The sequence below is a fragment of the Helicoverpa armigera genome, chromosome 14 (genome assembly GCF_030705265.1).
Source record: "Helicoverpa armigera isolate CAAS_96S chromosome 14, ASM3070526v1, whole genome shotgun sequence".
Classification (NCBI taxonomy): domain Eukaryota; kingdom Metazoa; phylum Arthropoda; class Insecta; order Lepidoptera; family Noctuidae; genus Helicoverpa; species Helicoverpa armigera.
This window is the reverse complement of record NC_087133.1, coordinates 580,528-593,300: the sequence shown is the minus strand read 5'-3', so window position 1 is coordinate 593,300 and position 12,773 is coordinate 580,528. Positions and strand designations below refer to the sequence as shown.

The 12,773-nt window shown below is 34.9% G+C and overlaps 1 protein-coding gene across 1 annotated transcript; it reads right to left on the bottom strand.

Annotated features, from left to right (window-relative positions):
- Positions 1-1,449: 1,449 nt before the first annotated feature.
- On the bottom strand, positions 1,450-11,772 carry LOC110378258 (synaptic vesicle glycoprotein 2A). Its single transcript, XM_049836858.2, has 10 exons — positions 11,556-11,772; positions 9,934-10,137; positions 6,757-6,919; positions 5,241-5,422; positions 4,756-4,940; positions 4,246-4,397; positions 3,208-3,423; positions 2,624-2,809; positions 2,148-2,275; positions 1,450-1,894 (listed from the first exon to the last, which is right to left on the bottom strand). The coding sequence occupies exons 1-10, from the start codon at positions 11,668-11,670 to the stop codon at positions 1,839-1,841; spliced, it is 1,587 nt and encodes a 528-aa protein (XP_049692815.2). The 5' UTR covers positions 11,671-11,772; the 3' UTR covers positions 1,450-1,838.
- Positions 11,773-12,773: the final 1,001 nt, after the last annotated feature.

Genomic DNA, 12,773 nt, shown 5'->3' with positions numbered 1-12,773 from the left:
AAAGCATTTTTATTGACTTCAAATGGGAAAAAATCTAAAATCATTTTTGAGAGATTTTTAATAATCTTGGTTTTTTAATCTTGGATGAAATATGAAAGAAATTTGACAATACAAAACTGTATATTTTAAATTATTTGACCACATAAATCAGGAATAATGTTATAAAAAATGTCTTTACGAAGATGATTAAAAATTTCTTGAAAACAATCAAATTTATCTCAGTTTTGTGAGTTTTGGGAGCAACACGGAAGCTTAGAATTTTAAACAATTTTATGTTTAAAAAAAAGATCTGCCGATATAATACTTTTATAAAAGTGCAATCTTATTGAATTATATAGTTATAATAACAGATAAAAATGTGCCTTGCGTTATAATGAAATAAATAATAATATAATTAATGAGGTAATCCTGAGTCGTGTGTAAGTAACAGTCAATTTCACTGGCCTATAAGAATTCTATACATTACGATTTTTATTGTGAAGCGTGCTTTTTACTGAAGCGTAACAATTTTATATAGAAAACCATCCCATACTTAAAATTCCCCTACCTTCTTTCAAGTAAAACATTGTTAAAAGTCCACTATGTTACGAAATAGTCTACTATGTTACAAAAAATGACCACTTGGTTACAAAAAATGTCCACTCTGTTACGCTTTAGTAAATGGCACGTAAAAATCCTCGAATTTAAGTGTATAATCGCTTAGACAAAGTGATTGGACAATAAGAAGTAAATTCTAGTCTATATAGCAACTGTGCTTTGTCAATCGTTGGTTAATCGCAGCGAGTTGGGATAGGATAAAGTCCGACATTCTGAAATATTGTCTATCAAATTTTGTATACACCGTGACCAAAAAAAAATTTTTTTCTTTTGTGAAATGTACTTAATATTAAACCAATTTAAAAATTCTGGTCAGTTTTCACACTTCAGTTTTGTTACTATACATTTTTTGTATTGTATAGTAAGTACTATACAGTTGGTCACGTTGTATAAAAAAACTGCATAGCATTATTTTCTTAAATTAATGTACATAATGCGAATGGCAGCTTGTTCACAGTAAAATGTATTTTATGCAGTCACAAAGGCATAATTATGATTTATTTATTAATGTTTTGGGTAAAAGCTGTTTAGTCATTGCGTTAGACTGATGTAGCGCCTTAAACAAAATATATTTTGACATATTTTTAATTATTTTTCATTCATAAAAAATATTGGGATCAATAAACTGTTAAGTATTTTCTCAAAATTTTGCTTATTTTTGTTTTTTTTTCAACTGTTTCGTGATTCATTAAATTATAAAAATGATTAAAAATATGTCAAAAGCTAAAATAATATAAAATTTAATAATATAGATAGTAATTGTTCTCCCTGATTCGCCGGTAAATTGTTGTGAGTTTGACTGAGAAGATGGATGAGATTAGGTTATGATAAATTATAAATAAAAGAGAAATATTTTTAAAATTTTCGCCGTTTCATTCGATCCTTTTTTATATATTTATCAATTTATTTACATAGATATACACTAGAGACAAAGACACAAACATGACGAGACAGTATTACAACATACCTGCATAATTTATACAAAATAATTATAATCGAGCTTATATTATGTATTAACAGGCAAATGTTAAGTTCCTAAACCTGTTATATCAAGTCAATACGCATTTTTTGCCTTGATATTTTAACACAAAAACATCCTTGAATAGAAAATAGATAATAATAAGAATATTTACATAAATATTTGTCGAAAAACAATAGGACTCACAAAAGAACATTGACACAAATTAACAGCCACAACAATAATATTTACAATGATGTTTTCCTTAGAATTTAAATACAAATTATTCTAATTTCTTGAGAGTGGTATTTGGTACCAAGAAACACGCCAGACCACACACTGAAACAAGAAAAAACAAAATTGAAAACAACGCCATCTAGTTATAATAACGCGTACTAAAGCTGCCTACGATCTGTGTTACCCTTGCCTTGCTATTGGTTGGCAACATTTTAGTTTTAGTTCACAAATTCGATTACGTCTGGGTAGAGGGCGCTAAACATAGCAGCCACAAATACAAATCTATTTTTTTTCATAGCCGTGATGAGAAACATTATGCCTTCTAAGGAATAACCTTCTAGGGTTTATTTCTAACCTGCTAAAACGGATCCTATAGTAATGAAAGGCGGGAGGCAGCCGTAGTCTATGAGTGCGGGAAAGATGACGGTACCGGTGATGGTACCCAGGCGACCGCTCATCAGGAATGTAGCCATCGCCATTACTCTGGAAAATGAACCTTAATGTTAATATAAACAAGACTATTTCTAATTTAGCATAGCGCTTAATGGCAAGAGAGTATCTACCTATTCGGTTAAGTACATTCACATTGTACAATTTTAATGCCTAGTAATAAAGAACCATGTCTAAGAAATTACTGATGTTTTCCATAAACTGCTTATAACTACTGTAGTACAAATATGTTTGGGAAGTAAACTGATCTATGATCATAAGAAGAAGAAGCGAACAAACGAAAAAGGCGAGGAACTTAGTGCGTTTTGTATCATTAGACAACCTATTCAGTGGTCCTTCCGTGGTGATACCTTCAAAACAAGCTAGCTTTAAAATTCAAACCTGAGCGAAGTCGGGAACAAGTCCACCGTAGTACTGGACAGCGAAGCACCACAGAGTGAAGTGAAGGCCAATGCTGCCGTTACCATGGCAACCACTGCATACGCGTCAGTACCCAGGAATGGCAGCAGCACGATCAGGAATGCGCTGGCTACTCCGCAGAAACCTGATACTAGGCGCTTGCCACATCTACGAAACGATAAGACAGGGTAATTTATTTTGTGAAAATGTATGTAATGTAAGTGTAGGGGTGTGTGTACATAAATAAAGGATTTCAACACAAGGTGTAAGTAATTAATAAATAATAGATACGCCCTCATATATTTAGGCCTAGGATAGGCGTACAAGGCGTAAAAAGTTCAGTAAGTTTAGGAGTAGCTGGCAACAATTTATAGTCAAAAAGTTTTAGCTAGAGGTAATTAGCAAAAGTTTCTGAAGTAGAAATATCAATGGTGCATTAATATATGTATATGCCAGTGCATTTAATTGTGTAAAAGCTTTACGGTTGTCAAATACTTATTAAATGTATGCCGAAAGTCTTTAAAATCAATTCATCCTAAACTTCAAGACTTCAAAACCCAACTTACCTATTAACCAAAGCCCCTCCAATAGAATAAGTGAGCACGGACCCCGCGCCCACAGCAGCACTCTGCAGGTAGGTCAGCATATCAGTCACTATGGGCACGCAGATGTCATCCACCTGGACTGGCGTGGCTGATGGAGCGATGGCTGAGCAGAGACCTTTGGCGTCGTTGCTGATCATGGCTGCCAGTTGGGGGTACCAGAGGCGGATGGTGTTGGAACTGGGAACAGAGATAGTTTAGATTTACTAAATGTATTGGATAAGAGAGAGCTACATATTGAAGAAACACTAATAAATTACTGAAAATGAGATAAATAACAGATATAAAGTCATCAACAAAGAAGTAGATATGACCCGTGTTGCCAGTGTTCTCGATTGTAGTAATAATTAGCTGAAATATATCTTGCTGTTCCCAGCACTTTCCATGTTCAAACCGCTTGAAACTAAGCAAAACCATAATTTTTTCATAACAGACAACGGTCTAGATTTTGTTAGTTGGGTGAAGTATTAATTAATTACGGCACAGATGAATTACATGAATAACAGTCATACGACGCTTTGGGGCTTGTCCTGTTAGAAGCAGCACATTCTTAATAAGTAGTATTTCTTTAATGTCTGTGTGTGCTTTAATTTTACTATAATAAATAAATAAAATAAAAATCTTTTATTTTCAGGCATCGACGGCCCATAGCGTGTTAGTAAACAGTACAAACTTACAAACTATGTTAGTAGTAACACACAAGTACAAAATAATATAAAATAATACACACAATACATCCAGGATTATTAGAAGATTTATCAAGTCCCATGTCTAACATGCAGCTTGATAAATCTATCCATAACAGGCCCTTCTAGCCTTTCTGAAAATAAAAAACTACTAGAAAACTATAAATCTGCTAAATCAACTTGGTTGAAAATGCTTACTACTGACGTTTTCACCGTCTTCACCACTACATTTTAATGAAACTTAGCAGTAAAATAGCATATACATACATCAGAATGAAATAGATGAACTCAGAAGTTGTTCTTTCGTTCAACGTACCCAAACATGCATCCGGCATGTATAGCACACATGAGGAACAGCCACTTGGCGTGCGGCGGCCTGAACAGCGGCGCCAGCTGCGCGCAGCCCCCCCTCAGAGCTGCCACTCCTCGACCCTGCTGCTCGTTCTTCTCTTCTACTAGGACTTTAACCTGGAAGAGGTGGGGATAGAGCCTTCAGTTATCAGGTCGAGATAGTCTTCAGCCATCCTGTGATGATGCATTTGAGAGACTCAATGGCAAACTTTCTGACTTTTAACTTTTACCTGTTGTGACTGTCAAAGATACCCAAATGCTGAAGGGCAAGACTAGTTTAGCAAGGGCATGAAATTTACGTGTGGCCATTTCACATACCAACTAACAATACATCAAGTGTTTATTTATTTTTGTTAATTCTGGTGAGCCCCGCTTATTAAGCAGACGAGGTATATTAAAACCAGCGCCGTATTACTAACACTAATATACCATTCATCAATCCCAACGTAAAAGTAGATAATGCCAGGTAACTTACCGGAAACTCCTCACCAGGTTTACCAGTGTTCATCTGGTAGATAATCCTGAAGACAGCCATGGCTTCCTCATTTCTCCCTCTGGACATGAGAAACTTAGGGCTCTCGGGGAGGCAGAGGAATGCGATGCCTGTCAGTAGAGGCATCAGCGCCGTGGCAAAGAGGAACAGGTTCCAGGAGTGGATTACTGAAATATTACGATTGGAGTTTTTGAATTTTTATGTGAGTGACATACCACTCACTATATATTCACTTTAAGCTTATTTAGATCTTATATTTTATCATATGATTTTTTTTGTGTTTGCAGTTTAAGAATTTGAAGGTAAAGTCATATTTGGTTCGGGTGATTTTATGTTGGGCATTTTAAACAGTTTCAATGTATGAACATGATGATTTTAATTGTTACCAAACATGATACTGAAGTTCCAAGATTCTATAAAACGCAACGATGGTGCAATTTTCTAAGTTTTAGCATCATTTTACTCACCAATAGTATCTCCAAATATACTGAAGTCCCAGTCCTTAGTGAGGATTGCCCAGGCGAGCAGAGGGAGGGTGGTGTTGGCGAACGTGTAGAATAGACTGGTGAGGAGGATTACTCGAGCCCTCAGTTCAGTCCGGTGGAGCTCTGCCAGGTAGGAGATCAGGACTGCGAAGGGACCGTTGAAACTGAAAGTGCAAATTATTTCAATGAGGCGAGGCAACTTGTTTAGAGTTTATGGATTATGAGCCTGTTGAGGATAAGTTAAGAGTTCTTGAAGTTTCTTATGGAGGAGTTTGAGCTAGAAGTAAGACGCTTTAGAGTGAAGAAGAACCTTGACTTTCTGATGTCCCTTCAAAGAGAAAAGCATCCATATAAAAGCTGGTTTCCAGAATATCCTTTTGGAAACCTTATTTTACACCTGAACAAATAAATCTTTAGGTATACCCTTTTACGTGGTTAGACAAAAGCGGGGAGGCTTTGATTTCCGCGAAAGATAATACGATATTTTTCTAGTCATAAACAGATAAGTCTGTTTACACACTGATTACTCGCAGTGATTAGTAATGTATGTACTATAAATCAGACAAGAGCATGTGCTCAACACTTGTATCTTAATCGAAGCGTAAATATGCCTTATTGATCAGATTAACTTGAAAGTTGTCCTCAGAATATTAACCACAGCAAATATTTTTTACGCTTTCGAAAGGTTGAACTGATTGTGGAATTTGTGGTGTAGAAAAAGGAAAAAGATCCCTTGGGTTGCGGAAGACCAAGAGAACAGCTTATAGATATAACATGAACGTAAGATACGAAAGTTCACGTTGCCCTAGTTGCAGTTATAAGTAGAGAAAGCTATTGTCATGCAACATCGATACCATGACTAAAGCCTAAGTAAAGATTCCTTACATTTTCCTGGTTGTCAGATAGCAGTTCCATAAAGGTTAAGAGCGACGAAATATAAAATATACTGAGCTTTTGCACTAGGTAATAGTCGTCGTGGAGACAAGACATCATTATTATATTGACGCCCGAAGATCTGAACTATTTGTGCAATGTGAAATGTTTATTTTGCTGCTCTATTATAGTTTTAATATTTAGTACTCTCATAAAAGTCTGTGCTACTGCCAGGCTTTAAGTACTGAATACGTAAATGAAGCTACACTAAATGGAAATGTTTGTCGTTGTTTGAAATCTTTCCACGAATACTAACACGATGATCCACAGTTTTGTTTTGTTCACTGGTTTTTAATTACGATCTTTTTTATAATTAATGTCAAAGTCAGTCTCGTTAGGTTGACAAAAGTAGGTGGATAATAAAAAAAACTGGAATACGTACAGAGTACATCCCACCAAAATATTGTGCATTTAAGTAATTATATCATAAAAATGATTGAAATAATCCTAGAAGATTGTTCCGAGTTCCTGTATGTAAAAGATTATTCTTTAATTTTCTCCTTTTTTGCATTCATAGTAGTAGCTCTATTTGCAGAATTTGTTAAATATTTCTGCCAATACTCACAGGAATCCACTAGCGAACCTCGTCACCAGTAGCATGGCGAAGTTCTGACTCATGGCTGCCGTCATCTCCACCAGCCCCGAGCAGAAGAAGCCCCACACCATGATCTGTCTTCTCCCGAGGGTGTCTGACAGGAAACCCCATACCATCGCTGATGATATCATGCCTGGAACAGTTGGTTTTGAGCAGTTAGGAAATTGATGATCAGTTCGGGTACGTAGTGTGTCTTCATAGTATTTCTCAGGTGTATGAGGGGTAAGACCAAGGTAGGGATGCCATTTGTCTTTTGGAAATATATCGAGAAAGATAACGTCAAAGCCTTTTTGTCTTCCTACTGCTGGGGACAGGCGGAGGCCTGAGAGTAGTCTCACACGGAGAAGGATAAAACATTAATCGTATGATAGCGTTTAAATATTTTAAATTAAATCTCTACTAATATTATAAAGCTAAAAAGATGATTTGTTAGTTTGAAACTCTATGGTGCATAAGAGATACTTTAATTATATTAATCTTCTCGATACTTTTATATTAACTAGTTACAAGTTACTTCATTACCATTTGGCTTTTTGCCCATTTTGTAGTGCATACCATACGTGATTCAAAATAACAAATAACATGTTATTGACTTTTGTTTTTGTTTTGAGACCACAAGAAGAGATTCAGTTAATGTTGCGCAAGAGTTGGTGAATCATTTGGGGAAAATAATATAATCAACTGTGATTGGTAAACAAACTTAATGACTCTGGCATCATGTAGTTGGTATGTGAAATCGTTTTTCAGACTGTAACTAATACCTACATTAAAGTAACCCGATCTGAAATCAAACCTACCACCTTTGTATTCGTGCAAGTGGCTATTTAACCAATGGGGCAGGCAGTCGCAAGAAATGGTTTAATAATCATTATAAATGCAGAAGTTACTCAATTTTTTGAATAATGCTGGATTAATTTTAATTTTGGCATAGGTACAGTTGAGTTGAACAGATAAATTATTCCCAAAAAATATGATAAAGAGAGTATTCGACCTTTACGTTTTTACCCTTAACATGTGTGACTAAAATAGATAATAATAACACAAACACGGTATTAATGAATGTAATTTTACATAACATTGTCGTCATTAGACAAACGTTTGTTGTTTGAGTGGAAATTGCTCGGTTTGTTTGTTTGTTTGTCACCGTGATAGGAACAGGTGATGTTGGTACATATTTACTGTGTGAATACTGTCTGGTTATTGAAATTATTGTTTGTTGTTTTTAGGATTTTAGTTATGGTAAATATAGTTGCTGTTACCCTGGTGCACTACATCTTAGAAACACATTTTATTATTTAACTAGGTACAAAAGTAAAATCTTTTTCTGTTTTGATGACTTTTCTAATTGAGAAGCTATCGATTACCATTTTTGGTGTCTATCTTCTTTGATGTAAGTAATTGTTTTGTAATGTGGATAACATTGTAGAGAAATTGAACTGTGTGACCTTTCGATAGAATGAAAAGGTGACCCTATTGACAAAATTTAAACCCGAAAATAATACTATAGTGCGGAATTTTCATATTAAATCTATAAACAGTGTTTATCAGGCGCCTGCGCAGGTAACTGTCCAAAAACAGAATGTGTTATGACATTAGCCACATCACGTGCGCGTGAGTTAGAAACAGTAAACATTAACCATGATTATCAAAAGAGGGCTACCTACATGTATAAAGAAAGGTTTAAAGGTAATTGTGATGGTACTAGGCTAATTAAAAAAGAAATATGAAATAAAAAATCACGTCTTGATAAACGCTTACTACTAAAGGACCAAAAAGTGTTTTAATAACTTGTCTGTCCCACAAGTCATATGTGATACACACCGATTTTAAACTATTGTGTCTGCATAGTGGATACTGAAGTACCTAGTTAAACTTAAGATTATGTCAAAATTATTTTCATCTGATGTGTATAAAAGTAACAAACTGACAGTGCTATAATAATTTTCAGCAAACTTCACAATTATCTCGTGTCATCTTGATATCACAATTAGTGATTAAACTATGCACATTTATTTCACGTTAATTACACCATCCTGTGTATATTGTTTACTAAGTAAATATAACTATTATTTATAGGTGTTCCTTTCTTTGTTTGAGTGTTAAACACAGAACATATTTACACAATTTTGTGCGTCTGATCAATAGACAAAAAGGACGTATACTATCTTATTTTTAAAAGGCAATGTTTGTTAAAGGTAAACTCAGGAATTCCCAAATTGATTGAAAAAACTGTACTGTACATTACTATGTTTAGTATCTACTATTCAATTACTTGTTGTGGTAGGTCATGATCGGCGTTCATGACCTCATAATTTTATTCTTTAACACATCAAATAAACAGTTGAAAAACGATCAGTCGCTCCTTGTAAAACACTGGTACTCAGCTGCATCTGGTTAGACTGAAAGCCGACCGCAACATAGTTGGAAAAGGCTAGGTAGATGATGAGTTTTCAAACTCATTTTACTATATTCCTGATTAAGAATTGTTCTTCTGAACTACCGTTTTATCTCCCCTAATTAGTCTGATCAGTCACTTCTTGCATCACACTAAACAGTCTGCAATGTTGCAAATAAAATTGCTCATCCCCCTAACAACATGTTTTATCAGTCTACATATATTTAACTTGACTGTCAGTAAGAAAGTCAGTATACTTTATTTAGGCAATAAACATTAGTTAGTTGATAAGATTAGTTTTATGAGAAGTGGGGTGTGTCGTGATTGCCACTGTTAAATGGAGTGACACACCTCCATAGTTTAGGAGATTTCACTAAGTATAAAACACACAAACAGAACTCCTGATTGACAAGTGAAATACATATTTCAAGAGGTAAGGATGAAATATGTCGGTAATATACCTAGTATGTCATGATTTTTTTGAAATGACTTCCTAACTGATCTTGTGGCAAGATCGAATTCACATTAGGTCAATTTTACCGCAGAAACAGTATTTTCATGCGGAATTTTGTCGATAAAAATCCAAAGTCTTCATTTTACATAAGAAAATGTACTAAATGAGAATTTTCTGGCTACATATATCCCGAGTCCTTTAAGGATATAGCTTATAGTTTATCGATTACCTGATTACAAATTGCGTCTTATGAAATTTTCGAATCACAACGTCTTCCAAAGTATCTTCTTCCACTTACCTCCATAAGTCATGGCAGTAATAGTCCCCATATCCAGCAGACTGAGCCCCATATCACACTGGGCCCTCGTGAAGATGTAGCTGATGGAACTGGTGACGGAGACGGAGCTCCAGAACGCTGGGATGGTGCACAGCATCAGCGCTATGTTGAACTTGCCATAGCTGGTCGCTGCGATGGCTTCCTCGAAGTCGGAGGCTTCGGGCTCTGGAAGATGGGGAGGAATTTTGAAAAATGGTGACATAATAAAAGGTACCTATGTGATAGTGAAGAAGGTAGGTTTTTTGTCAGAAGGTAAATGGATGGTTTACCTGTAAAAAATATAAGTCAAAAGTTGGAATATAATGAAAGTGAAATGATGTTTGTTCTTTAATTTCTGGCTCATAACAAAAGATAAAAAATAATTAAGTATTTAATCTTTCAAGAATAACGAAATAGGCAAGTATTACTAGTGACTTGAGGACAGGTCAGCAACAGAAAGACCTGAACAGCATTTCATAGCAACCGCCATTAAAGCAACAACTAATGAGGAAAAACGTCTTATAATTCAGCAGAACCAACCTAAACACTAGAAAATCATTCTGAAAAACAAATAGCAACATTCTCAGTACAATAACAGAATATATTTCTTGCTAAAATACGCCAAAATACGTCGAGATCAAAACAGTTTGGTCTCACGCGCAGGCATCTGGTTATAACCCGTAGTTTTGGACCTGTGCCAGTTTGGGCCTTCGCGTCTTTTACCAATAAATGTCACTCAATTTAGTTTTATTAGTACTGGTTGATCTTTAGTTGTATTTTAAATGGTAGTGTTCGTTTGTTTGTCATCCTTTTGGGCGATGGGTGACCATCTTCGCACCCCTGAAAGAATGCTAACGTTCTTCACATTTGCTATCTTTGACAGTCAGGAAATAATGTAATCAAGGGATAGCTAACATATTAGTATATACAAGATAGAGATACAATTAATCTTAAAGCAATGGAAACTTATCATTGGCCATTTAAACAGGAAGCTGAATTCGAAATTTGAGAAAAGTTCTTCTTTACCAGGCCTTTTTATCCGAGTGTGTAAAATATAAACGAGTAAACCGTGGGAACAACCTAGTTTCAAATATAATTATGACAATATTTAAAGCTATTCAGGTACTCAAGGTCTTTTCTAATGAGTTTTCTATCGATGAAGGAAGAATGATTTACGATTAGATTTTGTTTTTAGAGATTTTGTCATCGTCTAAGCGTTTATTCTCATAAGAAGATGAATAATGAATTTAAGATTGAATAGTAATTTTCAAGTACATAAATGGAGAGGAGAAAGAAGACCAAATAAAAGTAGGATGATATGAACAAGAAGAGGATGAATATTACAATGATACCAACAGAGAGGAATACAATTGAAAAACATGTTGTAACGACCCCTAATGAAATTTGGAAAACAGGGTGAAGAGATGAAAAACTTCCAGTTTTCTTCAAATATCACGGATGTTTAAAGAAAATGTATTAAAGGTCCGCCAACATTGAAATCACTGTTAAACATCCACATTAATCTTAAGCGCGAACAACGCAAAGAAAATCGAAAACATAACCAAACAACGGCGTCATAATCCCTAAAATAGCACACGACATACCTTGGGCCAACTTCTCCAAATTCGTCGAAGATAATCCTGTCACCTTGAAGAGATGGTCATGGGAAATCTCCTCCCTGGCCCCTGTCACTCCGGCTTCACTCCTCACGACCACCATCTTGATATACTTCTAAATATATTCTTAAAATACCGTATATCTAATTGTTTATGTATATTACGAGTATACGAAAGGACCATTCTTGAAGTAATGAGGTAATAACAAAGTTACCAGAATATATTATGTATCGTTCGGTTTGTTAAGGATTAAAGAGTTTGTTCAGCAAATATAGAAGCTGGTATCTATGACAACAGTTCGGTGTTATGTGTTCAGTGATAAGACTAGACTTTATCTTTGACTTTGTCTGTTTATTATGCGTTTTTGGATTGTTTTAGATGCGATGGGGTTATGGTAGTTTTAGGCTTTATGCATTTTTTTGAAAGGCATTCGATTTCTAATTATTGTGATGCAACATCTATTTTTTGCCTTTACGGTGGGACTATGGTTGTACCTCAGTTATCATACGTTGGGAAACTTAGCTATTACTATCCTCCAAAATAGCTGCCAGGACTAGGTTTATCAAATGGAAGACCATCCTCTCTTTACGCACCGACCTTCTGTAAGTTCCTTAAATCCTTTCTTCTAACAACCTTGTTATAATAGATGGAGACTTAATTTTAGTCCATAATACAACGTATGATGACGTCACAACATCATTAAATGTAAACAAAATGAAAGTGGAAGCAGCCAAGCCGATACATGAGACTGGCTTATCAGGAGTAAATACCATCTACTTATAAATAGAAGATGTAGGAAATAACACACAGGTACAGTACGAAACTAATTCAGATGTAGTAAGTAGGAAAAAATCTGAGAATGTTATCAACAATACGTTCATAGGTATTACCTAGATATTTTGAATTTTTCAAATCCAATCATCTCTATAAACGTGGTTTGTATAAACATGGGATGGTAGATGAAGTTAGAAAATCCATTTGAATTTGTTACGGGTTTTCATTAAATTCAATTTCACAAAGTTGTCTTTCAGAAAAATTAAACCGATCTCATGATTTGAGACTATGATATAAAATAAAACATGGTTATTAATTAGTTATCCTTTAAAAACTGCCAAGAAAATAAATGGATTAAAAGTTGCACTTCTGAATTTTTTATTCGTACTTTTTCCAAAAACGTGAACGACAACGTTTGCTAATGATGGCAAT

Coding starts and splice junctions, on each gene's coding strand:
- LOC110378258 (XM_049836858.2), bottom strand. CDS start 11,670: ATGGTGGTCGTGAGGAGTGAAGCCGGAGTGACAGGGGCCAGGGAGGAG. Junction 2,276..2,623: donor TTGTTCCCGACTTCGCTCAG/GTTTGAATTTTA, acceptor TTCATTTTCCAG/AGTAATGGCGATGGCTACAT. Junction 1,895..2,147: donor TATAGGATCCGTTTTAGCAG/GTTAGAAATAAA, acceptor TTCTTGTTTCAG/TGTGTGGTCTGGCGTGTTTC.